The sequence below is a fragment of the Tympanuchus pallidicinctus genome, unplaced genomic scaffold, assembly GCF_026119805.1.
Source record: "Tympanuchus pallidicinctus isolate F22 unplaced genomic scaffold, pur_lepc_1.0 scaffold24, whole genome shotgun sequence".
Taxonomy (NCBI): Eukaryota; Metazoa; Chordata; class Aves; order Galliformes; family Phasianidae; genus Tympanuchus; species Tympanuchus pallidicinctus.
Window position 1 is genome coordinate 2,961,692 of NW_026294741.1, and position 27,200 is coordinate 2,988,891.

Consider the following 27,200-nt stretch of genomic DNA (forward strand, 5'->3'; position numbering starts at 1 on the left):
TTGTTCCAGAGCCAAAATTTTATTGTTTCCAGTAGTAAAACACTACATAAAAGTTGTAAGGGAGGGGGATGAGGAGAACAACAAAACAATAAAAGCAACACAGCCAGTGTAGACTGAGCACCATGCACTGAGCCCTTCTTGCCCTCTTTGAGCCAAGTGAAAAGACATCAACTGGTGCAGCTTTAGGATAATATTCCAACCAGAGCTACAGAATACAATGAAGAGAATTGCAACAAAGGGAAAGGAGAACTTGAAAACATGAACAACATGCACAGTCTGAGTGTGTTCAGTTACAGTGGGATGAGGCCAGGTCATGTTCTCCTGGGCTGGATCCTTCCCTTAACTCCGACGCAGTCTTCCTATGGATGGCAGAATGGGTTTGGTGACCAGGGTTAACAACCTCTTCACTTGGAGCATCCCTCAGTGGACAACAAGCTCATCCCTTGCTCTCTTCAACACCAATGCTGTGAAACTCATGTCCAGGCATTTCTCTTCCTGCAGTCTGTGTCACCCAAAGGCTTTGCCTTCATTTGCCAAAGAGCAGAAGCATAAAGGAGGAACAGTTGGAAGGACTTTCCCAGCAACATGAGCTGGAAAAGCAGTAGGGGAAGAGTGCTCTGCTGGACCATATTCACTTAGAAAGAAAGTCAAGGATTGATTTCCAATCTCCTGTTAGAGTATTCCAGCACCTGATCTCATTTATCTTCATACTGCAGCCTTTTGTAAGAGCATACACTACATGTACACGAAGAGCTCAGCAGCAAAGAAACACTGAACAAGAGAGTAATAACCAAGGGAACAGGTTGACATTAACAGGCATGAATTGTTTTTAAATCCATGACTGAAGAGGGAACTTTTTGGAATCCTTCGTATCTTCAGCAAGACACAGGTCAGATTGAAAGCATTTCATAAAAATGCACAGACTCCTACTTGCAGAGAGTGAGCTTTTGTTCAAGCCTTTAAAGATCTAATTGCTCTAGAAATGTCAAGTAATTTGATTTTTCTCATCAGCCAGGACTCGGAGGGAAACTGTCCGTCCCAGGGAAGCAGCAGGACTGGGGCAGAGCTCTCAGCCTGACTCACTGTGACCCCATCACTACAGCCAGATGCTGGAGACTTCCAGGAAAAAGGCACAACGCAGGCCCCTGTTTGCCCAGGAGATTACAAGGTGTGCACGTGGGAGGAGAATCTGCAGAGCTTAATGAGATAAAGCAATTGGAAAGCTTTTAGCTGATTTGGGCAGCCAGCTGTGGGTGTTTGGGGGGGGGGGGGGGAGGGGTGTTCTCCCACCCAAAGCTGCAGTGCTTGCACTGCTCCTGGTCCTGCTGCATTGCCCACAGTGCAGGGCATGATGACCAGTGGGCTCACTGCAAACTTCACCGTGCCAAACCAGAAGCAGGGCTGGCCTCGTGGAAGTCCCCATTGGCACCAGATAATGTCCATAGGGAGGCCTACAGGAGAGGGCAAGAGTTGGGTTCAGGCAGCTCAGCTCCATCTTCACCTCTGTCAACAGCGGGTTCTGCTGTGGGTGCGCCGTTTACCTTCAAAATAAAGACGAGCAAAAGTTTGAATGTAGAATCATTCAGATGGGAAGAGACCTCTGGGATTCCCATATCCAGCCCCAGTCCACCATGCACAACAACCACAGTCCTCAGTGCCACATCCCCATGGTTCTCCAGGATGGGGACAACCCCACCTCCCCAGGCAGCTGTGCCACTGCATCACAGCTCACCCACACTCGTGTTCCAGCCCCTTCACCTGCTTTGTTGCCCTTCTTTGTGTGAAAAGGAGTGGAGAGATTTGATAAAAGTTATCTGAGATTGCTTTTAGTTCCTTGGTGCCATTTTAAGAGCTTCCTAAAAATAATAATGAAGAGAACGTCTGTGCATCATTACTCTGCACGCTGTCAGCAGTCAGGGCCCATTAAACTTTATTAAAGAAAGAAAAGACAGGCAAATTGGGAAAGGAGGAGAAAGAAAACGCAGCGCTGATGGAGCTGGTATTCTGGTACATCACTCAGGGCAGGCAGAAATTCAAACCTCAGCCCTAGAGGTTTCCAAACAGCACCTGCTGAGCCAGCCCTGCCCCAGCTGGGCCAGAGCAGGGTGGTGGGCACAGGACAGCAAGGCTCATGCGTAACAGGATCATTCCGGTTGGGAAAGACTTCTCAGATCCCCAAGTCCAACCCCACCCCACCTTGCCCACTGAGCACAGCCTTCAGTGTCACAGCCCCATGGTTCTTGACAGCTCCAAGGATGGGACCTCACCACCTCCCAAGGCAGCTGTGCCAACGCACCACTGCTCTTTGGAGAAGTTGTTGCTAACATTCAATCTGAACCTCCCATGGCACAACTTGAGGCCATTCCCTTTTCTACATGGGGCCCAAAGGACCCTTTTCTGGGTTGAACAGGACACAAATTATGCTGGTTCCAGGAGAGACAACCAGGACTGTCTGCGAGAAGCACAAAAACAGGAGCTTCATCTCCAGCTGCAGACTTCTTTCCAGATATATTGAGTGAAAGAGACAAGAGAACGAGTCTTTGTCATTCCTCTATTTTCAAGGAAAAAGCCTTCAATTTAAAACTCCGTGAAGAATTACAGAAATGGTGAAAGTAATTTATTTTTTTTTAAGCGAAGAAAGGCTTGAGAACCCGACTTCAAGGCGAGGCTCCAAGCAATGGAAATGTTTTGGTTCTACTGCTGGAAAATGAAAACATTTTAATTCCTTAAAACGTGGGAGGGGGCATTGGCTTCTTCTGAGGTTCCTATTTAGCAGCGCATTGTACCTAAAGCAGAAACCCTGAATCACTTCCCAGCTCTGTCACTCCTGGAAGACATGTTTTATTTATAAATACAGCGGGATCATTTGGTGCTCTGCAGCACTGATAGGGGAAGGCAGAGACAGCTCAGAGCTTCTCAGCCATGAAGGCACAATTCCGTTTTTTCCACTTGTGGAAGAGGGGCAGCTCATCCTCAGCAGCAGGAAGGCTCAAGCCCACAACAAGGGGGCACAAATGGGGCGGGAGAGCAATTAAAGGGAGAAAAGATAGCAGCAACTTTCTTGCCAAGCACAGGAAAACAAAAGCCACCTCCCCAAAGACTGCCACCAGGAAAGTCATTACAGAAATTACTCTCTCATTCAGAGCCTAATTAATGCGAGGACAATTTTGTGATTTTTTTTTTTTCCCTTGCACGGAATGAAGTAGACTCAATGAAGTGAAATGTCACCTCCTCATCATCCCTGAGGGAGCAAACCAGACATCCAAGAGACAGAAGGAAAGGCAAAGATGGTAATGCTTGAAACTTCAAACACGGCCTGAGAATTCCCTGTCACAATAACGTAGAGCAGCTCTGCCCATCTCCTGCGTTAGCAGCTTGCATATTTATGAGCCAGAATCGATGCCAACCCCAACCAAGAAGGCACTGAGACACAGGGGGAGTGACACCACCTCCTTCCTAAGCCTAATCGATTCCCAAAGATGGAGCATAGATCTCCCTCCAACGGATGAGTGCTGGAAGCAGTGCTCCCTGCCCGGCTCTGGGCTGTGCTCCCAGCTCCACGCAGGGGGATGGCACCCCGAGCTGCAGCTTTGGTGCATGGAGAGAAGGGCTCTGCACCCTGGCTGCCTCGTTTCTCTGAGCCCATCCGGTTCTGCCATTGGTGCTCAGCTCTGGCTCTGTTTAACCGCCAGCTGCTGCACCTCTCTTTAAGTATTAATGATTTAAACAACATGTTGGCACAGGAGCAGAGATGGAGAGACTATGATTTGCACTCAGATGCGTGCTACTAAAAAGCTTGTCTTGTGGCTGCTTTGCCACATCGAGGGGAAGTGCAAATAACACCTTTCTCCAGCCCCGCAGCCCAAACTCCCTCATCTTACCCTGCCCACAGACCATCTCAGTGCCCCAGTGACCACCCATGGGATTCACCCACCCCTCTGAAAGTGCCCTGCAGTGGGAACCCACCAAAGAAGAACTGCAGCCAATGCCCTGTGCTCTTAATCAGCTCCCTGCAGCAGCCAAGCCCCAACCCAAAGCTGTAATCTCCATTAAAAGCTCTCCGTGGGCTAATGAAATCCATCAAAATATATGGCTGGTTTCTTTGTTTAATGCAGTTTAATTTTCCCTTTCGTTAATAAAAATGTCGTAATTAAGAACAGGGAGGCTTTTGCTCTTCTCCCCTCAACTGCGCAGCTGAAGAAAAAGGAGTCTCTCCCCACCCAGGCAGGGACACAGAAGGGGAAAAGGGAGAACAAGCATTTCTTATCTGCAATTTTCCTTCTCTTCATGATAACAGTCTGCTGCAAAACCAGTGTACGACCTCCCCTATATCCATCCACCCATGGTGCTCGATGGAAAGGAAGACAGGAGCCACAGAAAGAGGAAGAAGAGCCTCAGAGCAGGCACAGCGCTTAAGGTTGGAGGGCACCTCTGGCAGTCTGCGCCTGCAGGAATTGGACCTTCACCATGAGAAGAGACAACAGGACCCAGAAAACAACGCTTCTGAAAACAAGCAGTAAAACAAAAACCAGCCCTTGGCAGCTCCTCAACTCACTGCTCTCTTCTCCAAGTTTGACTCAAGGGCTGAGGATGCCTAAATCCCGGCGCAGCGCTGACAATGAGTCACTCCATGACAAAGCCCAGACTTCATTACCTGCCTCACCAAACCCCAGCCGGAGCTGGAGCACCATGCTGGAAACCTGCAGAACTCTTCCTAACAGCTCCTTGTGTTCCCGTGGCCGTGTTGGCTGTGTGAGCACACTGCTGTCTCGGCCTTTGGGCCTGAAGAGCTCAGGACTGTGCTTGCAGCATCGCTCCCCACAGCCTTGGATTTAAGGGTGCTGAATGGTTCTGCCACATTGTGCTTGAAAGCAGAATGAGAGCAGAGGTGAGAATGAGAAGGAAGAAGAAAAGCACTGCCAGAGCAACACCTGAGGTGCTAATACAAAGCAAAAGCTGCTCCCCAGATAGCACTACAAAGTTTCAGAGCCAAAAAGCAACAGCAAGATCTGCCTTTAACATCCTTGTGGTGCCACATGGCACGAGGTGTGATGCACCTCCACCTGCAGACCCTGAGCTGAGCAGCCTCTTTACAGCAGCTGGGACATAAACAGCCCCAGCCATAATGAAGGTCTCCACCAATATTCTGGCTGGTTTAACCTTTTCCTCAGCAGGGTGCCCTTTGCAACTCAGGGACTGTTTTAACTGGACTCATGTGATCATCACAATTTCCAGGTTTTTTAACGTACATCCATGCTGCATGGCATTTTAGCTCCCTCCTGCCAGCAATGAGAGATCCCACTGGAAAGCACTGACTCCTCCTGCCAAGCTTTGCATAAAAGGGCTTTTTTTCCTGAGGAAAAAAAAGGCACTTTGTGCCTATGAGACAGTGTTTGCACTGTCATGGCCAGACAGCAGCCAGCTTAAGTAGCAGGAAAGCTCCAAAGTGCTGTACCTTGTACAGACAGCATCCAGAACAGCCATCACCTGCATCACAGCACAGCCACACAGCACCACGAAGCAGTACATCCACATAGAACCCTCTGTTGCACAGCACAGTCCACAGACCACCACTCCATGGGAACCTAAAGCCAGCAAGGGCTTAAAAATAAATCACCAGTCTGAGGCAGCACTGTAATCCAGAGGATGGATGGAGCAGAAGCATCACTCAGCTGAATTGCTTTGCAAGAAAAACAACAACAAAAAAAACCCCCAAAATTAAAGAGAACTGCAAATCTCTGAAATTTGCCTTCAGTTGAAGGCTATTCCTCGCAGGCAGCGTGGGGAGGGGAACCACAGCTCCACGTTGCACTGAAGGATAAACCTGCATTCTCTAATCCAATTTACACTCCAACACGTGCAGCACAAGAAGGGCTCGAGAACAAAGCAGTGGCAGCTCACAGGGTGCAGGAGCACTGGAGGGAGCAGTGCTAAATGATAACTTAAGGGGTTTATGGAATACATTAACAGGAACTGCAGAGAGCACATTTGCATCTCTTTCAGCTGCTCCAGATCAAATGTGATGGCAGCTCTGCTCTCGCAGTCACTTAATCGTTCCAAGGTTGGCGAGGGGGAAAGGTGTCTTATTTTTTTTTCCCCCCTTCACTGCAGAGCTCTGCAAGTAGCCATGCTCAGCTTTAAGAGCTATGTAACATTAGGAAGAATTTCCTTCAGTCTCATAAAGCTGCTGGATTTGTGCTCTGCTCCAGTAGCACTCAGCTCTGTGCAGATGCGAGCTCCTTGCAGGGAACAGCTCGAGGCTCCTAGTGCTCCCTGGGCTGGCTGCAGGAAGCTCCAACCCTGGGCCATTACTCATGTTGTAGAATAGGTTCTGCACAACAAGAGGAGGGAAGGAGTGAGCTGTAACGCCGTGACAGTGCCTGCCACCAGCACAGCACGGAGAGGTGATGCCAGGCCACAGAGGTGCACCTTGCAGAGGGCTCAGCTTAGAGGGACAGCAGCCCCCAGTCAGGGACAAGCCCCACAGGGGATGCTCTGCTTACCTGGGCCTCTGCCGCCGCTGCTGTCGTGTCCATCTGCTGCCTGGTCACTATGGCAGCTCTCTCCCTGCCCGCTGCCTGCACTGCTGTGGCTCCCAGACACCTTCATGGGACGGCCAGGCTCCCTGGAAAGCACTGTGGGACACAATGGAGAGAGGGTTTTTATCAGGGAAAGAAGCAGATGGGGTTGGATCTTAAGGGACCCACCAGCAGTCCAACCCATTGCTGCTATCTGAGTGATAACGGGCCAGCCCCATGCAACCAGTGGCAAAAGCCACATAGAACATTAGCTCCTCACCCTGTCCTGCTTGCTGCTTTCCTCCTGGAGAGTCTTTTGACCCTGCAGATGAGGGCCTGTCCTCCTGGCTGGAAGAGCTGAGCTCCGAGTCGCTGTCACTAGAAACCACTGTGAGAAAGATGAAGGGGGAGGAGAGGAGAGAGACAGTTATTCACAATGTTCATAACACTTACCAAGAGGGTGCCAGATGGATCCAAATAAAACACGAACAAACGCTGACTCGCTGATCACATCTCCCTCGCTAAAAGCAGCACTACCTGCAGTTCTTCCCCAGCTGTTTGTGCTTCCTCTCAAACACCAGGCACATTTTTTCCAGATGATTTACAGCTTAGCAGCACAAACCCTAGCAGTGCCAGCACCTGCAGCAGGTGCACACACTGCCAGTGCTCCCCTCCTGGTCCCATCCAGGATTACAGGCAGCACACATTGTTCCCACTGACATCAGAGAGTCGCTTCCTGCTGCAGTTTGCAGCCTGGTCTCAGTGGTCTGTTCCAACTTTAATAACTCTATGATTCTATGCTAAAGGCTGGGCTGGGTAGAAGACAGGGTCCTGGCTCCACAGCAAGAGGATTGACAGTTGGTAATTCAGGCTACAGATCCAGCCCTGGGCTCCTCCAAGCTGCAGAACCACTGCAGAGGCTCCAAGATCTATAAGGCACCAGGTAAATACAAAGCACGTCAAACAAGAAAACCCCACAGTGATGACACGAAGAACCCAACCTTATCAGCCCATCCCTCTCTGCACACTGCCCAGAGCTACATTACTCATATGCCCCCCACGCAATGGCATCGCTTCTTTCTCAAGGAGACTCTCCTCCCATTCCAAGGTCTCTCTGTTTCCATGAATCCCAGCCCTATTCCTGCTGCTTCCCACCCTCCATAGTTTCTACAAAGGCTGACAGCTTCATTTAACCAGATACAACCCCGAGACCAGCAGCTTGCTTCCACTTCTCCACGCTGTTATGTGAGCACCTCTCCTCCTTACAGATAACTGGGCTGCCAGCTGCTCAGTGCAAAATGAGAAAGGTGTTTCCCAGCAGCTCCTGGACTTTACTAACAGCCTGATCTCGGAACAGAAGTGCTGAGGCTGAGGATAGAGGTACCCACTTTGCCCCTGCATTGTGTTACTGGCACAGCCTGGATTCACACTGCTGCAGGGCTGTGGGTGCAAGAGTAGAGGTTTCAGTTCACCTCTCTTCATCAGCATTAAACTCACTGCATGCATCCTGCTGAGCTGCAAACCCTTTACCACAGGCCAGAGCATGAGGGCTGCTATTCTTCCCCTTGCACAAGCTGTCCAACACTGCTGCCAAGCACCTCCGCTCCTGCGTTCAGTCAGCAATCTGTACTACACAAAATATTTTATAAAAGAGAAAAAAAAACAACATGTATTAATACTTAAAACAGTGCTTTTCCAGAGTTACCATCTCTGAGGATATTAAAGCCGGCTGCCAGCGTTATTGCAAACTGTTGTGGATGCTGTGCTGGTGTACAGCTCCCTGTGCATGGGGTGCTGTGTGCTGGGGACAGGCTGCTGGTGCCCTACTGCCAACCCCACAGCACGGCCTCCTGCCCCCAAACACTTCAAACCAGAGCAACACTAGCAGAGCCCTGGCACAGACAATGAGTGTGTACCTATCTTGCTGCTACAAAACCCAAACCTCAGCTGCCAGAACCATTCCATTGTCCTACTGTACAATTCTCTTGGCACTCACAGAGTCACAGAACTGTAGGGGTTGGAAGAGACCTCTGGAGGTCACCCACCCCAACCCCCTGCTAAAGCAGGCTCCCTACAGTAAGTCACACAGGTAGGCATCCAGATAGATCTCGACTCCAATCCTCTTCTTTATTTTTCGCCTCAATCGCTTCCCAACAGCTCCTTCCTCCATGAATCTTTTAAAAAATGCTGGAAGTCAGGATTTATTTAGAGAAGGCCCCAATGAATCAATGGAGGTGACTTTAGCTGCCTACCCTTCTGCCACTCAGCAGTTCAGAGCCATCCAGCACAAGAGGAGAAAGATATTAATGACAAGGAGGAACCTGCATCACAGGGGCAGCCCTGCCTGCTCTCATTTCCCTTGCTGCCAATAGAAATGTGTTTTACCCACTGCACTGGTGCTTCCCTTTAAGGTAATTTTTCTCCCAAAGCTCCCAGACCTTCTACTGACACTTCCCAGAGCCCAAAAGTCGTAAATCTGCTCTTGCAGCAGTTGCTGATATATCAATAAGAGTCGTTGGGCGGCTGTACTTATAGAAAACATAACAGATTTATTCCTCTCCATCTCCAGCTGATGGGAAAAAAAGTTCATAAAAATAATAATAATAATAAAAAATCCTAAAAAAGCCAAAATACAGCTTGCAGCAAAAGCAATATCCCCACAGGGCCGGGTCACTCACTCGTGGAACAACTCCCTCCATTGCACAGCTCAGCCTCCAGCAGCACAGGGAGCAATGGGGACAGCTGGGCTGGGAAGGCAGCACCCAGTGAAGGGAGCACTAAGCTGGGGTTCAGCTCTTGTGTTAAATGCACGCATCTGGCATGAGCGTGGCTGCACGCAGTCCTCGTGCCAAGCAGTGCAACGGCTTAGGGATCATGCTTCCTTATTTTCCTATTTCCATGCAGTTGCTTCCCATCCTCCTGCAGAACTCAGAGCTCGGAGCCCTGCTGCTGGCTGCTCCCCGTCCCGCTGACCCGGTGCAGAATCCCACCCACATTCCACCACATGGAGCAGAGCTGCTCCCCAGCACCAGAAATATTACTGCTATTCTCCCCACGACAATACATTTGTGCCTTAACTAATAGCAGGGTTCCCATGGCAACTGCTTGTTTATTACAGAAAAACTCAAGGCAATGGCAAATCCCAGCGTTAGCGAGCGCGAGAGAAATAATGGGTGTATAAAAATAAAACTTCTTCCTGGTGGGCTGGCTCTGCTCCCATTAGGCACATTCTTGCAGTTCCTCAGTCCTGTGCAGCAGGCACAGTGGGGACTTCCTGAATCCCTCAGTGCTCCCTTCCCCAAAAAGAGGCACTTAGGTGTCATCCTGCCCCCGCTGAAAGGCTGCATGTGGAGGGACATCACTGCTCGCCTCTCCTGGGCTTGCCCGTGGACATCATATAACCATTAAGATTGGAAAAGACCCCTCAGATCCCCAGGTCCAACACCAACCACCCCACCATGTACACTGACCTCAGGCCACATCCCCATGGTTCCTGAACACCTCCAGAGATGGGGATCCCAACAGCTCCCTGGGCAGCTGTGCCATTGCAGCACCAATCTTCTCCTAATATCCAACCTGACCCTCCCTGGTGCAACATGAGGCCATTACTTCTCCTCCTATTGCTGGTTACACTGCTACATCACATCCACATGGAGAAGAAAGCTTGCCCTGCTCATCACAGCCAAAGAGCAGAAGCCCCAGTGCTGGCAGGTGCAAAGAAGAGGTAATATGTACAACCTCCCAGCTTGCATATCCCAGGGATGAATTACAGCCACCAACATCCACTGGAAGCCATCCAGAGGACAGGAAGCCTAGTAGAGAAGGGCAACAAGGGAAGAAAACACCATAAAATAAACCCATAAATCGGTATTATTACCCATAAAACAGCAGCCAGTCAAAACTTGGAGCACAGCGAGAAAGACATCTCAACACTCATACCAAACCTTACCAAAGGCAGCTGTGTCGTCCCCACCTGCACCTGCCAACATGTGCGGGAAGGCATTCCCCCAAAACAAGGCTCAGCTACAACTCAGGACAAGTCTGGGCTCAAGATCTTTGACCCGTGGTGTTTTTCTTCATCATGTGCACAGAGAACGCCTCATCAATCAGTTCATTTGCTAAGACAGCCCCTTCCAAGTGTCTCTTGGAGGGAAGCACAACCATCTATTGTTGATCTAATTTGCCTTTAATTACAAAAGTTACAATCGGGTTGGGAGTGCTTTCCTAGCTGGAGCCTACAGAAAAGCCTTGTAAACATGATCCTCTGGAGCCCTGTCTATTAAAAGGTTATTTCCCCCTGCAACACTGATAAGATTTAGCTTGATGTGGAAGAGTGTATGCTGCCTGTACACCAGAGAGGTCTTCTCCAATTGAAGGGGCCTAATAGCAAAAGACAGAAGGGGAGACAGGCCAGCCAGATCTGTTAATGCACACCAGCAAGAAATGAAGAGAAATCAAAGCAGACTGGCAGCAGCTTTAATTCGGCAGCATCCATCCACCGCTGTGCTAATGACCCTGAATGCTCAGCTCCTCAATGCCGTGCTGCTTCCCCCCAGCTGACTCCAGGCACAGCACTGGAGTGGGTGTATGAGCAATGACAGGGCGGACAGATGGAAGCGAGGGGGGGGAAAGGCCCTACAAGGCAGAGCTGTGAATGGGATCCGATAGGGCAGCGATCCAAGATGCCACATGTGATACATCGGTCTACTTCAATCAAGGTCTACCTCAAAGAACAAGGATGGGAGTGCTGGAGCTGATAAATCTTCAGGCTTGTCAGTGCTCCGGCCCCAGCCCTGCGCAGGGCTAAGTTAATCAACAAAGCTCGCGTAAAGAACAACTCGGCTGCAAAGCTCAGCCCCCTCCCCAAAGCCTCCACTCTTGGCTGATCTCAAGGAGCGCACGACCAACCTTTGCCCCTGGCCCAGGTGAAGGAGCGACCCGTCGCCACGCTCCCTGCCTCCAGCACAGCAGCCTCGCTCTGCCAGGGCTGCGAGGGCACCTCACCAGCTCTGCTGCTGCTCTTCAGAGGTGCGATGTACTTGGGCAGCCCTTTGTAAAACCACGCGCCGGACCTCTTCCAGACCTGTTGGAGACAGAGACACAACCAACACCTGAAGCCATGATGAACAAGTGCTGCACTAACGAGCGTGCCTGAAACCCCCCAGAACAAGAACACTCAAATAGTCTGATCCTGCAGCCGAAAGTGAGCTGAGCGAGCTGAGCTGTACTATTTCTTGTAAGAACGCCCTCTACTCTTCAACTGAGTTTTAATGTGGCTCATGATGAAAATGCTCTTATTAAGTCTATTTAATACAAAGCCTGCTGACAGCCAAGAGGAAGGGGAGAAGATGGCAGCTCAGACAAGGAGAAATGGTCTCCAAAAACGTAATTCTTTTGTGCCTTCCAGCAGTCTAATAATAAGCTAATGAGGCAGCCAGGGCAAAAAGAAGTTAATATTACTATCTCATGCAAGGGGTTAGAAGCCTTGTACTTCTGTTCAGAGCAGAGGAGATCATAAAGGTTTCTACTTCAAGTTCTCAAAGCATTTTATATGTAGCATCACCACGATGGCAGCAAGTACAAACGCAGATATCCCTAATTACAGCAGTAAATTTGCAGCTTGCATTTTAACCACAGGGCTTAATCAAAGCAGAGGGCAGCAACAACACCTGGCGCTCACCAACAGCTCTTTCAGCACAGGCACAGAAAGCAGAGCACTGCCATCACCATCTCACTGATGGGAGGAGATCACTCAGCAGATTGCCTGGTTCCCCCTGCAGAGCCATCAACACAGAGAGCTGGAATGGTCGGGGTCGTGAAACCCAGGTGAAAGCGACGCGCACTCCGAGCAGCGCGGCGCTGCAGGAGGATGCGCGGTCCCTGCAGGGCAATGCTGGGGAGGAAGCAGCCTTTCTTGACAGTTGTTATTCGAACAGACCTTGCAACATCTGTAATTTAATTTGAAGCACTGGAGAGACCTATTATCTCCAGGCGAACTACAATTTCAGCAGAACATAAAACCAATCAGACGCAGCGAGGACTGCGGTAAGGAAAGGTTGGTCACCTCCAGGTTCTCCCATTACCCCCACAAAGCGAGCCCAGCTAGAGAAAAAGTTCAGTGATACAAAACACCCAGCTCTCATCCAGTAATACCACATCGATTCTGAGCATACAGATTCACTTCCAATACTTCGCTCTCATTACAGCAGTACTGAAGTTGTTTTGAGCTCAGTTCTAAAATAGCTGCAGCTTTAGGGAGATGCTCTCCCCTGCAATAACTCAGCACATTGCTCCCTGCAGGTTTCCAGCACAACCCCCCCACAACAACAACACGGTTCCAGTGCTGTTCTGCACTTGGGCACGCAGGTTGGGTTCAGCCTGCATCCATCACAACGAATCGATGCCACTGACTGCTCGTGATGCTCGTTTCATTGATTGCTAGAGTGGCCCAACAGCAAAGCTCCTACTTGATTTTAAATTAATACATCTATAACAGTGCTATGGAGTCCTGTTTATTAGCAGGTTTGCTCTTTGCAAGGAGAAGAGTTTTGCTCTCACAAGCCCTTGACAGAACAAAGATGTGCATCAGTGCCATCCCAACCCAGGACGCAGAAGCCTGGAGCACAGAGGATCTTCCCTGCAGTGGTTCAGGAGCAATCCTGCTGCTTCCCAGCCAAGCACAACAGAAATCCATGCTAAGTATTGATTGCCTTCAGGCTGCTGTCCTTCTGCCTCCCCCGACGACTCATCCACCCAAAAGCAAAGCATGGGGAAGAGGAATTGCTTGAGCCAGAGATCCTCTCTGCATTATTTTGAACAATTCAACAGCCATCACAAGACTGGAGAGCTCAACACATTTTGTGACCCCATCAACACCCCATCACAGCTGCACCAATCCACCAGCACAGCCACAGGATGAGGCTGCATGCTGGCAGTCAGCAGCAGATGCACACTTTATCCAGCACTCTCAGCACAGCCTGCAAATGGAAAATCACCAGGTCCTGCTGACACCCCGCTCAGGGCTCTGCAGAACTCTGCTTTCCCCTTCCTCTGAAAACACGGGTACTGAACAAGCCCCCAACCAGGCCCAGCCGTCGGGTTGCCATACACCAACAGAATCGTAAAGGCTGCAAAAGACCTCCACAATCACCCAGTCCAACCACCAACCCAACCTCGCCGTGCCCACAGACAACACCCCCAGCTCTGCAGTCCCCATGCAAGAGGGAAGCCGCTGCTGTGAGTTCCTGTGGGCTCTCTCAGCAGAACAAAGCACACCTGCAACCCAGGAGGACACGGCTGCCATTGCCCTCACGCAGCACATCCCACCCACCCCGCTGCCACAACTCCAAAACGCAGCAAACCGCTGGCAGGGAGAAAGAGAGCACGCTCCTCAGCCTCGCTATTTGCATTCATCTGCCTTTCCATAACACAGAGCTTTCCAATTACATTATTTACAGCAATCTGTTGTCAACTCCCACATTCGGCACTTGAGGATGACGAAAATTAAAAGGCGGTGAAATCGTTTGGGGCTTTGTTTCTGGAATAGCAGAACGCGTTTCACCTCCGACCCCAACGCTCCTCCAGCAGCAGTGCCTGCCGTCCTCCAGCCATTTATCATTCCTCTCTCAATCACACTCTGGTTTTTTCCCCTGTGGCTCTGTTCTAAGGACACTGTTTCGAGTCGACCCACTTGCTGCCGCCCCCCAAAATAACACGGCAGGCTACTGATGAGTCCTCTGAATTGCGAGCAGGTGCACATCCATTCCACCCAGAGCCACCCGAAATAAACACTCCTCTCCATCAGGAGGTTTGTTTGGCCATACCAGGCAGGAATAACCCTGGGCTATGTTGCTTTATGATGTTCAAAGTGTACAAGGGAAAAGGGAAACCCTGGGGGCAAAAGGGGAGGAGATGGCTGCTTGTTCCAGCACAGTTATCTTCCTTTCCTCTGCACGGTTTATTTTGATAAACCCAGAGATGCAGCCAGCCATGAAAATGTCATTTAGCAAAGGAGAAGAAATTAAAGGGAAAATGAAGCAGAGGGGCAAATTAAAACTTTAGCAGGTCCCGAGAGCTGACACGTTCCTTCATATTTGATGGGGTTTAAAAAAAGCCATCTCCCCCCACCCTACTTAAACTGTTTTCATTATCACTACAATTTTGGATGTGTCAATTCAAATGTAAATGTGTACGAATGCTTCCAAGAGGGTTTTAATTACGATGATAGCATCGCTAATTACGGATATGAAAAAAGCCCGTACATGAAGCGGTGGTTCAGCGAGGTGCTGTGCACAGCCTGCTGCTATCAGCCAAAACATGCAGCAAACAATGCATGCCTGACCCTCCGCATTCAGTCTCCAGCTAGGCAGAGAAAGGTGCAAAGCCAAGAAAGGCGATGCAGCACGTAGGGAAGAAGGAAGGTCCTGCCCCTTTGAAAGCAAACCTAAAATGGATGGAGTTTGCTTCTTGAGCAATAAAAGACAATCCATGGCAGTGATAGCTCTGCCACACTCGGAGGATGTTGCAAAGGAAAATGCCCTGGAAGAACAAAAGTGTTTTTTCAATGGATGTTTCTGCAGGCGCTGGGACAAGCAGTCTCTTCTCTCCAATAGGCTGCTCCTGGCTTAGCTGTGGCTCTGTCTTATTTAGAAGTGTCTGCTGCCCCTGGGGATGTTCCCTTTGCCAGCAGGCTCTGCCAGGTCCCAGCATGGTGACAGTGCAGTGCTTTCCCTGTGCAAGCACACATCACACCGGGCAGCTCCAGTACTACCCAGTGCAACGTTTTGCTTCTGGATGACTGGGATGCAGGCAGCAGGCAGAATCCATTCATCACCTCCACTCTCCAGAAATCAAACTGTCAGAGCAACTTAGCTCTCACTGCTATGCAGCACAGCCTTCCCAGTGGAGCCTTTCCAAGGAAACAAAACAGCAAAGAACACTTTGGAGCTGCTGAGGCTGAGATTCCCAACGGGATCTGTGGGCATCGAGCACTTGACTCCCACTGAAAAACCGATGTAAACAACTGCCTGTTACATTGGTCTTTGTTTGACCCAGGTCACACACTGATGGTTTAATCACAACTGAAACCAGCACAGATTTTGTCCGCACAACGAAGGAGCAAAGAAAATTACCATGTCACTACATTTTCTCTAGCTTCAGCCAAGTCTACAGGGATAAATAATAACAAGATGGAGGGATGAGAGCTGCACGCTTTGGCTGTTAGCTAATATATGTGAACATCCAGCACTACCACCTTGCCTTCACATTCTGACTTGTTCCAGGGGATCAGCTCCCCACGTTTGGTCTCCAGAAGGGCAGTGCAAGGTGCAAAGCCAAGAAAGGCAATGCAATGCAGAGGGAGGGAAGGAGGAAGGGCCACAACCTGCTCCCTCGGTGCATGGCAGGGGCTAAAGGGACAGCTGCAGTCCAAGTGGTGGGATCACCTACCTCAGAAAGGTGACAGTGGCTTGCTAATGCATCACACGACCCCAGGTGTTTTTGTGGCCTCCTGTCTGGATCCCAGGATACAAAACTGGGCCAATATCCCCTCACCACAAAACAGATTCAAAGGCCAGACAGAAATAAGACTCCGTGATCCCAAAAAAAGCAGGTGTCCATCTGCACTCGTTGATGGCAAATATAAACTTCAGTGACAAGTGTAGCCAAATGGGTTTGGTCCAGAGCAGATGGCAACACAAGGCAGATCCAGATCACAGCAACAGACAGAGACAAGGAAACTGTGGTGAGCACAACAGATATTCTGCATGGACTCTGTCCTATCATGACACCCAAAATGGCTTCATGGAACAGCCAGGCCACTGCAAACAGGGAAGGAGACAGACCTGACCTGATCTTTGAAGAAATCAGAAAAAGACAGACGAGGCTGAGGGCTGTGAGGTAAGATGTGGGTATGTGTGAGGCTGTCTCAGGGGGAAAGTTCCATTCATTTTCATTACAGAAGTGCTCTGGCTGTATCTCTGAGGGTTACCATACCCTGACACGGCCACACATAGCACTGGATAATGTTCTTCTCTGTCTGTGGCTGCTCATTATTTTTATAAGAAAAGTGGAACAAAAGAAGAAGAAGAAGAAAAAAAAAGCAATTATACATTGGGGAGTGAGGAAAAAATACGAAAAGAAGAAATGAAGTAATTTTCAGTTCCATATCCATCTCCCAGCACAACACTGCCCTGACCTGCCACACTTCAGAATGGCCATCTGGATTACACAACATCTGGATGAGTCAGTTCATTAAGCAATTAGCAGCACCCAGGGAGCAGGATGCCCTCTGTTTGCCCCAGCCACGCTGCCACCCAGCAACCAAAGGTGGGCACAGCCCTCATCCTACCTGCACAGCAGCTTTCCAGGTGCTCCCACACAGATCATCTCCTCCTGTTTAAAACCTGAGCTCTGCTACGCTCCCACAACTCCTACAGAGACATTCTCTGCCTCAAACACCTGCAGAAATGATCTCACTGCACTTCAGAAACTGACGGACGGGTTTCAGGAATAGCTGCGCTGGGTGGATGCTGGAGGACCACGAGGGGTAAATCCTTCTGTCATCACCAAATTCAGCAGCTCCACCGCAGAGCAGCGAGCCCTGGGGCTGGCTGGCAGAGGAGGATGAAGCAGGCCATTACTTATGGCTGTGTAAAGTCAAGGATGAAGGATACAGAAATGTAGAGACCTGCATTAGAAGTCTCACAGGGTGGCGATAGGATTTTACAGGAGGATTTGGGGGTGGGGGGGCAGGAACTGAGCTGAAAGCTGCAATTGAGTTATTTTTAGAGGGACAAATATTGCAGATGTATTAAAGAACCAACGTTAGCCAGGTTTATTTGCATGCAGCCAGAAGGAAAACAGCGTGGCAGCAGAAGGCAACAGCCTCTTTATAACCACAGTAGGGAAACACCAGAAAGCAACACACAGGGCAGGGGACAGTGCATTTATTCCCCACATCCCATCACAAACTGTCACCACCCTGTGCATGGCCTGAGCCCAAAGACCCCATCCAAGCCTCCATCCCAGTGCAGCCCATGCTCTCTCAGCACAATGCTGCATTTTACCTCTCTTTGTTCACTGCAGATCTTGCACAGCCAAAGGGGACGTTTCTGGGCTCCAAAGGTTTCGATGCCACATTTGGTGCAAACTTTCTGAAAGAAGGAGGGAAAAAAAAAAAGGTGGTGTAAGCAACATCCCACATCCATACAGCCCTCAGCAGAGGAAGGCTGAGAAGCACCTGCCCCACCAGACCTGCTCTAATACGTTCCTTAAAGTAAATAAAATGGCACAGTTCTCTTATTTATCCTGGATAAATGCATCCAAAAAGATGCTTCAGATCTATAGGGGTCCTTGACAAAGGCAAACCTACAGCACAGCCCTTGGCTGTGGGTGAGAAGAGAGTCGGACAGCACAAATCAATCCTCACAACCCACAGACACTCCAGGGCCTTTTCTTTTTTATTCCTCCAAATCCTAAAACCCAATCGCCGTGGTGAGGAAAGCAGCTGCAACCAAGCACAAAACGAGCACAAGTTTGTGCAAAACCATAAATCCTCTCCTCCCTTCCCTACACACAGCCTGAAACCCCCCGGCTTCCCCTTGCTTTCAGCAGCTTGGCAGTATTGATTTGTGGCTGCCGAGGCAGCGGGCACGGATGCACGTTGCCTGAGCAGAATGCTTGATAGCACATGGCAGCTTATTGCTGCACGAGGGAACTTTCACATCCTCACCAGCATTATGAGCCATTTACAGCCCCAATCACCTCATATCATCTAATGAAGCGGATGTGTATCAGGCTTGGCTTGCACTGGGGAGAGAAATGGGATGAATTCTTTGATCCTCGCAGAGCAAAAGCTGCTCACAGCCTGGAAAGCAAAGCCTGGCTTAGACAGTCGATGCTTGCGGTGCTTTAGGAAGGGCAGAGGAATAAAGAGCAGCCTAAGTGCTTTGGTGCATAGATATTCAACGTGGTGCTGCCCAAGCCAACAAGCGCAGGCAGCAAGTGGTACTGCAACGATCACCTTCACAACTACCCCAAATTCTCCCCTTTTCAAAACAAAATCTGGGGGAGCACCTCAGCCATAAATACACCCTCACAAATCCCGATCCCTGCACGTATAGGACATTCAAACGCTCCCTCTAGCGGGAGCTTCCAAGTGCTTTTATTTCCAGCCATAAACATTGAAACCTCCAGCACGAAAAGAGGGCTCTCCTCCTCCCTTCCTCGCAGCCTAGCTGGAAAACTGAGCGTCACCCACAGGGTCAGAAGACATAAAAACCAAGGGCAGTAAATACAGCCTTATTCCTAATTAAACACAAGATAAAGCACTTTCTTCTCCTACTTCTTTTATATGTGGTCCTGATACCCTCTGCATGGTAAACTGCACATCATGCTCTAACTACTGCTAATGTTAACACATCTGTGTTAGCAAACATCTTTTTCTTGCCATAATGCATTTATTCCCAAGGTAATAAAAAAACAATATTAAAATCATTCTTCATTTTGACCTATAAATGCAGAAGCAGGAAGTGGCACTTAGAAAATCCATCAGGCAACAAGAGCTATAGAGCCCCTATTCAGCAGAAGGGATTCATGGAAGATAAGTCCTCTGCTGCATCTCAGATGTATCATTACAGCAGTCCCTGTCATTGGGCTAAATGGGCTGCAATGACTTTCCAGTGAGATGGTAAGAGAGCAAAGCTAGCAAGAAAAATACCAACTTATAAAAGCCATAGCTTATAATGCTAAAACTGCATCAGTGATGGATACTGCTGGGCTGGGGATGAGCTTTAAGTACCAGCCCACTCTGCATGCTCTGCTGAAGGGTGGACTGCTGTGGGCTGACACCAAAACAGAAAGGGGACGAGCCCAGGGCACCCCGCAGCTTTTGCCTCCATGCATCAGTGCATGGGGCTCGCAGGGCAGAGGTTAGCAAGTGCTGCAGCAACATGACCTAGCTGGCTTCAGGTGAGAGCAGAACGGCCAGGGGAAGGAGGCAGGAATACGGCACATCCTGTTATTCTGCATGCTTGAAAAGCAGGAAGCAGCCAGCCGCCTCCTGTCTGCCCAGCAGCCCTTTATTCTCCCCAGGCACGTCTGCACAGAGCCCACGCTCCTCTCCAAGAGCTGTCCTGAAGCTCCTCTTTATGCCAGACCCTTTGCACCTCTGTACCTTCCTGCTGCTTCCTTTCCCAGCCCTTCCTATAAGATCTGCTTTCCTCCCAGCTGAGGACCCAGGGGTTCAGAACTGGGTGTTTGCCACTGCCTTAAGTGTGACCCTGTGCATAACCCCAGCCTCAGCCACTTCTGAGAGCAGAAGCCAGCAGACTCAGTCCAGCAAAGGCAGCAGTGCTCACAGCAGCACGGATGGAGTGATGCTGGCACCTCGCAGGAGCTTCTCCATCACAGCTGCCCAACATGGAGCTCCCAGCACATGCTAGTGCATGGCGCAGGAACAAGATACACTCAGAGCATCCACAGGACGTCTCAGTGATGGGGTGAGTGGCATAAGTGAGAGTCCCCCTAGCTATACTTCCCCAGGGACCCTTCCATCCACCCACGGGGACCCTCACCACACTGAGGCAAAGTCACTTACAGAGGCATCTCCCCTGGCAAAGATGGCCTTCAAGTGCTGGAGAAGCAGCCTCCCAGCAGAGGGAGGATCAGGTGGTTGCCTTGGAGATCATCATCTCCACAGCAGTGAGGCTTAACCCCTGCCTGCCTGGGATCCCAGGCAGCAGCGCAGGGTGTGAGGAACACAGCATGCTGATACTCCAGCATCTGTACAGCCTTCCCACCAACACACCCACCACCAACACACAGGGCAATTCGTATGTCAGGGTCAGGAACTTCACACCAGTTTAGAACATCAATCATAGAATCACAAAGGTTGAAAAAGACTTCTCAGATCCCCACCGTGCCCACTAACCACGTCCCTGTGTGCCACATCCCCACCTTTCACAGGCCAGGCACTCCAGGATCGTGAGCAATGAGGTAAGCAGAGAAAACAGCTTGACAGCACAGACCCAGTTATGCAGGACTAAGAAGACCCCACAGAGCGATCCATCTCACCACTTTCAAAGAGCCCTGCTGGCTCCAGGCAGGATCCCCTGGTGAGCAAACCCACCTTTTTGCAATCCTGGCAGAAAACTGACGTGCTCCCCAGCAGCCCCAGCAGCTCACTGCACAGCAAGCACTGTGACAGGCCGTTGCCCATCGCGTTCTTCCTCATGTTCTCCAGCCGCTCCACCAGGCGCCTGTGGGGAACAAAGCCAAGTGGAGGTGATTCCAGATCTACAGGAAGAAGGCATGCCAAGAACCTGCGGGTGTGTTGCCCCACTCAGCCTCCTTGTGGGATTTCGGGCCTTTTGCTGGGACTGAATGTGCTTTCGCTTCAGCCTCTGTACTCAAGCATTTCCTCAGGCTTGTTATTAGGAAATATTTTGCTTTTGGAAGAGTGGTGCTGCAGTGGTACAGCTGCTCAGGGGGGTGGGGGAGAGCCCATCCCTGGAGGTGTTCAGGAACCGTGGGGATGTGGCACTGAGGGAGGTGGTCAGGGGGCATGGTGGGGTTGGATTTGGGCATCTGGTCTTTCCCAGTCTGAATGATCCTGTGATTCCATGAGCTGGCTTTTAGTCTCCCTGCTTTGGGCTGACTGCAGACCCAGCTGAGGCCAGATCTCCAGCAGGACTGAGAGCAAATAGAAATCTGCAGCAGCAAAAAGGGAAAAGGTGCCAGTAAATGAAATAGTTCAAGCTAACAAACCCTTCCAGAGAACTCAGCCAAGTAGAACACAAACCCATTCACTGCTCCAGGCAAAATCCCACAGGGTTGCTGCTGTAGGCAAGGGAAAACCCGAGTGTGCTGCCAGGGATGGAGCCGTGCTGTCCACCAGCAGTGATGCAGCTGCACAGCTCTGCATTTCCCTGAGCCCATTCCACAGCCACTGCCTCAGCAGCTGCCTTATCACAGGCTGCATTCAGTGGCTGCAACCACAGCAAGCCCCAAAGCTCCAGGAAGACATGGGAAACCATCTTCCAACCTTCCCAGTGTTTGTTGCCTCCAAACAAGCAACACGGCAGGGGGAAAATGAGCTGAAGGGATGCTGTAAGGGCTGGAGGCTGAGCTCAGACACTGGGAGAGCTGCACCTCTGCCTGTACTGTTCCCATAGGGAAGGAACAAGCAAAGGTACCCGATGCGCTGCTGCTCCACAACGTCCAGCTTCTCTGCCTTGCGGATGACTTCCAGAATGACCTCAAGCTCCTGTGGGCTCAGCGCCTGCATCTTCCTCTGCTTCTCTGTCTGGAACGTGTGCACTGACCAGCCTGTCTGGAGCCTGTGGGGAGGGACAGACAGAGAAACTGAGCTGTGAAAGCAAAACCCAAGCCCTGCCATACCAAGTCATGCCCACCAACCACATCTCCCAGTGCCACATCTCCACGGTTGCTGAACATTCTCCAGGATGGTGACTCCCCCCTTCCCTGGGCAGCTGTGCCACTGCAGCTCTGCTCCTTCAGACAAAAAATTTTCTTAATACCCAACCTGTCTTTGCAGCGATGGGCACTGATGCCAGGCACCACAGAAGCCCTCAGCAGACTGCAGCGCACAAGGACTACCTGCACTGTCCTCCTTCCAGCGCCTGAAGCCTTTAGGAACTTCCCTCCATGCCTATGTACAAAGCTGACATTTCTCCTTGGCTCACTCGGAGCTTTCACAGCTCAATTAATTACCGTTTAGTAGGAGTTTAGAGGTCACTGGCTGAAGTCAGGGCTGCTGGCAGAACGCAGGGCACTATCAGGCCCGGCTGTTGTAATGAGGCACTCAGGTGGAGGCAGAAGCACTCAGACAGCCATGGAATGACCCATAATTTTCCAGCAGCTGACCCCAGTGCTCAGCCAGGAGCAGTAGCAGCGCCAGAGAAGCAAAGCATCTGAGTAAGAAATGCAATTCTGGCACTTGACTCATCTCCATCCCTTCATCTTTAGGTTACGCAGCCATTTAACTTCAGGGGAAAATAAGACCGAGTGACAAGATCCTAAAACAAAGGAGCACTGGGGGCTGCTACCAGCTACACAGAGGGTGTATGTATACAGCTGCAGAGGTGCTGCTCTTCCCTTCAGCCAGCTGGGACTCACTTGGCACGCAGAGCCAGCTGCCGGTCATTGGGGCACACCCAGGGGCCGGTCCCACTGCCAAAAATCGTGTCTGCCATGGCACACCTGGAAGGAGACAAAGCACCGTGAGGCACAGCCGTCCCAAAGCGATGTCCTGGAGGCGACCCGCTGGCGTCACGCGCCCGCAGACAGCAATAAAAGCATGCCATCATCTCCATGAAATACGCGCCAATAAATAGCTCCTAACGCTGCACCCAGACAAAGCTGGGAGCTGAGATTTTATAGCGCTCTGCAAAAGGCCACGGGCTGTCAGATCCGCTGCCATTTTTCATTTCAAAGCCAGAGAAAAGTGTTGTTTGCTACGATCTCTGCCCCGTCACCTCCGGAGCCCCAGCACTGCGGTGGCTCTGAAGGACAGGAGGACGCGGCGCTTGTTGGGTTTTCACCCCTTAATAGGGGTAACAAGCAAAAGCCCACACAACAATCAGCACAAACCGTGGCAAGTTGCTCCGTTCATCAAAGCTGCCACTGTCAGAGCCAGATATTTATAACACAGCCCACAATAGCAGCTTGTTTGCATGTGCTGGAGGCAGCACCTCTCCCAGCAGCGCTCCTCCTGCGCTCACACCGGCACCCAGAAGGGCAGCCGGCAGATTTGAGCACAGGCACTGCGATGCACCGAGCCTTCCTCCCGCTGGATCAGCTCCCTAATGCATACATTTCCAGGTATTAATACTTACCTTCCCCAGAACAGACACATGCCAGCTTTGAAACCATACCTGCTGAGCAGAGATAACGCGCTTAATGCTGTTTGGCAAACAACACATCAGATCCAACAGCAGCGAGTCCCACCACCTGCCAACCGCGCCGTAATTCCCAAGAAAACACATGTTCCAGCCTCGATTCACAGCACACTCACCCGGCGCTGTGGCTCTGCGCCTGCACCCACGCCTGCTGCTGACACTGAGCTTCCGTGCCAGGCACAGAGCCCTGCAGCACACACAGCCTTGGCCCTTTTATAGCAGCAGCAGCTCGTGCAGATCGATCCAACCCTGTGCTGCAATCAGCCCCGGCACAGAGCGCTGACCTGGGCTGCACAGCACGTGATGCAACCCATCCTGAAGGGTCAGCTCAAGATCACAGAACTGTAGGAAGGGACTCTTAAGGCTGTCTGGTTCAACTGCGAAGCGCAGGGACACCTGCAGCTCCTTCAGGAGCTCAGAGCTGCTCCAGCCCGGCCTGCCCTCCCATTCAGGCACACATGGAGCAAAGCACAGCCCATGCACCACAGTGCCCAGCACCTGGGGGTGCCTGTCTAGAAGTCAACCCCAGGACAGGCACGTTGCTGTGCACACAGGGTGAGAAACAGCTGAATGCATCCTGTCTTGTTCTGCAGAGCTTTACCTGCTCCAACGGGGCTGAAGGCAAAGTCAAAATGTTGCTGGCTCTGCACTTTGCCTCTTTGAGATGCCCAGTTGGATGCAAGTGCCTCAGTGGAGGAAATGAGAACACTGTGGGACTGCAGGCTCTGCTGGGGGGGAACAGGAACAGCAACGGGGTTGGAAAGAAAGGAACACACACAGCCACAGGACTGCTGGCACCAGAATGGGGACAGCACAGAGCATCCTCCCTCTTATCTCTGTCCTGGACATGGAGTGCAGCACAATCAGCCTAATCAGAAACACTGATAGCAGAACCACACCAGGCTGAGGAGTCGTCTCCACGGTCTGCATTCTTTCCTTGCCATCATCCTGTGACCTGCTGAACAGCCCTCCACCTGTTTGCTCCTTTCCCTATGATGGAAGAAATCAGGCGGAACAAATCCTCATTAAAGCTGTGTGCACCTGGCTGTGCTCAGCAGTGAGCCAGCAGCATGAGGGGAGGGGGAATGTGGAACCACACCACTCTGCAGCTCCAACAGGGAGCAGAGGGGAAGCAGAAGCAGGGCTGTGCTGGTGACAACCCTGCAGTGTGGAACTGGAAGTCCCTTCCTGCTGGGCAGCCCTGAGGGATGCTCCAGGTTCACATCCTCCTCCTCAAACGGTGACTACATCACAGCTAAAGCCAAAAGGTTTTGCTGACATTGAGCTGCCTGCGGGTGCCCACAAAGCATGAATTCCTCACAGCCCTGCAAACACCACAATGCCCTCCACAGACCCATCAAGAGCTCCCCAGCTAGTTTTCACAGCCTGGTTATTTCAGCTAAGCAGCTCGCAATCTGTTTTAATTTGTTTTTATAGGAAATTAATTAGGCAATTATTTTTTCTTTTAAATACTTTAAAATGAAACAAAAACGAAGCAGTGGCACAGAGCTGAGCTCCTGCTCCCCAGCTGCTGTAATTACCTCTCCTGCTCCGAGCTCACGGCTTCCCCCAGGACCACCACACACATCAGAGCCATCCCAGCCCCACACCCCTTCCAGCCACTGCCACAAAGACGTGCTGTAATTACTCTCTGCTCCGGCACCAGACCCCATTATCCCCATAACCTTAGCAACTGAGCGAGCATTCGTTCCAGTTGCTATGACAGAGGAGAAATGAGGGAGATAAGGGCACCGGGCTCCGTGGGTGCAGGAAGGCTCCTGTGCAGGACATGAGGCTGTTTGAAGGCAACGAGTGGTGTGACTGTGCCCAAACAAGCACCAGCCTCAATCAGGGCTTTGCTGCTCATACAACACAGAAGAGTGGAATCATTAAGGCTGGAAAAGACCCCTGAGATCCTTGAGTCCAACCCCCACCGTGCCCACTGATCACATCCCTCAGTGCCACATCCCCACGGCCCTGGGACACCTCCAAACAGAGCACGTGGGGAATAAAACAGAAGGTTCCCATGCCCCACAGCTGCTCCCCAGGCACGGCAGCAATGGCAGAAGCCCAACTGCATTAAGACGGCGCTTATTAAAGACATTACAAAGCAAAATGCCCTGCAGGTCCGTGCCAGTCCTGGGAGGGGGAAGATAAAATCAGCTGTACAGGAAAACCGGCACACGGCACAAACGAGCCTGTATTAATGAGAGGCACCCATTAATGTGGCTGCTTGATACATGGTGAGCCACAAAGGAGCAGGCTCTGCCCAAGCAGATCCACTCACCCTGCAGCCCGCAGTGCAGGGGAGGGCAGCCAGGTGGGTCTGCAACGTGGGTCCATCCGTACCCATCCAGCCTGAGCCCTGCAGGTGCTTTGCTCGGTGCATAATTCATGCTGCTCAGCTCTTTGACTCACGTTCTGGAGCAACCTGACCTGGCACAGGGCTCCGAGAAGCAAATTAGCATCTAAACGGCCAATTAGAGAAACTAATTTCTCTATGCTGATGCACTACCCAGCTCAGGAGGCCTGGGCAGAACCTGCAGCTCCAGCCTCGAGTTTCTTAGAAAGAATTGGACGCAGACGGGAAAGGCAGAGCCAAGGAACCGTGTGCCAACCCCCGCGGTGATCTTGCAAGAACCAGGAACTGCCCTGCCAGCCGCTGGCTGAGGCGGCCACGGGCTCTGCCGCTGGTGAAATGCCGCCTGAGCATCACCGAGGTCGCACCGCCCCGCTGAACGCGACTCCCTTCCGAACGAGAGGGAACCGCGGACTTTGACCCAGAGCTGGGGATGTGCGCAGACCCAACGCCCCGCGACGGGCACAGCGCGGCACCCAAAGGAGCAGCAGCGGGACGAGGCCCGCACGCGGCCGCCCCCGAAGCCCATCTGCCTCACGGGGAGCGCTGCCTTCGGCCCCGCACCTCTCGCCCGTTCCCCAGCCCTCAGCCGCTCCCTCCCAGCCCCGTGAACGTCACCCGGCCGCGTTGCAGGCGCACTTGGCAGCGGTTTACGGGACACCCTCCCGCCCTCGGAGCCTCCTCCCAGCAGTAGCACGGGCTCCGGCAACCCGCCCATTCCCCGCGAGGCTCCGCCCGAAATCCCGCTCCCAGCGCAGGGCTCAGCCCCACCACCCGCGGCTCCGTCCCCTCCTGGAGCCTCCGTCAGTCTTTCCGTCTGTCTGTCCGTCCCCGCGGGGCAGCGGCACAAACACAACGCACCTGCACCGCACCGCTCCGCTCCGCGCGCCCCCGTGGGCAGAGCGCCCCCTGGCGGCACCTCGCCGCTGCACCGCCCCGGAGCGGAGCGGGGCGGGGCGGGGCTGCGGGGTGCGGCGTTGGAGCCGGGCGGAGGATGAAAGGCACCTGTAGGGAAAGGGGGAGGGCAGGAAGGGAAGTGAAGGCGAAGGGAAAGAAAGCGAGGTAAAAGAAAAAAGAGCCGAAGTAAACGAAGCGAAGCCAAATAGTAAACAAACAGAACCAAAATAAACCAAGAGAACCAAAATAAACAAAAAGAAGGAAGCAAACCAACCCTACCAAGCTCCGAAGGGAGGAGCGTGCTGGCTGTGTGCACGACTGGGAAGTGGCACGGATGGGCTCTGTGCAGAGCTCTGCGCTCGGATTGGGGTCAGAAAATCGGATTTTGTCACAGTGAAAGGAATTTCATGCCGTACCTGGTGGCAGGAGGTGCATTGCTTCAGTAAAATGTCACCTGGGCATGTTTTTCTACCAGTCCCCCAGCGGTCCCCCAGCTGCCATTGCAGC

The 27,200-nt window shown here is 51.6% G+C and overlaps 1 protein-coding gene across 11 annotated transcripts; it reads right to left on the minus strand.

The window, feature by feature from the left end:
- Nucleotides 1-27,183, minus strand: RPH3AL (rabphilin 3A like (without C2 domains)). Of its 11 annotated transcripts, none has more exons than XM_052688541.1 (9): nucleotides 27,110-27,183; nucleotides 22,656-22,739; nucleotides 21,713-21,856; nucleotides 20,647-20,776; nucleotides 17,585-17,671; nucleotides 11,427-11,601; nucleotides 6,799-6,906; nucleotides 6,504-6,635; nucleotides 1-1,541 (listed from the first exon to the last, which is right to left on the minus strand). In XM_052688541.1, exons 2-9 carry the CDS (start codon nucleotides 22,730-22,732, stop codon nucleotides 1,507-1,509), a joined length of 888 nt encoding a protein of 295 aa, XP_052544501.1. In that variant the 5' UTR covers nucleotides 22,733-22,739; nucleotides 27,110-27,183; the 3' UTR covers nucleotides 1-1,506. The 11 variants fall into 11 exon arrangements, with proteins under 11 accessions (XP_052544501.1, XP_052544500.1, XP_052544503.1 ...); XM_052688540.1 differs by lacking the exon at nucleotides 27,110-27,183 and adding an exon at nucleotides 26,658-26,744; XM_052688543.1 differs by lacking the exon at nucleotides 27,110-27,183 and adding an exon at nucleotides 26,568-26,586.
- Between the last annotated feature and the right edge of the window lie 17 nt (nucleotides 27,184-27,200).

Excerpts from the sequence above, each read along its gene's own strand:
- RPH3AL (XM_052688533.1), bottom strand. The coding sequence starts at position 22,852 with ATGGAGATGATGGCATGCTTTTATTGCTGTCTGCGGGCGCGTGACGCC. Across the intron at positions 6,907-11,426 it reads CACCTGGGCCAGGGGCAAAG|TGGTTTCTAGTGACAGCGAC; the intron begins GTTGGTCGTGCG and ends TCTTTCTCACAG. Across the intron at positions 6,636-6,798 it reads AAAGCAGCAAGCAGGACAGG|TGCTTTCCAGGGAGCCTGGC; the intron begins GTGAGGAGCTAA and ends TGTGTCCCACAG.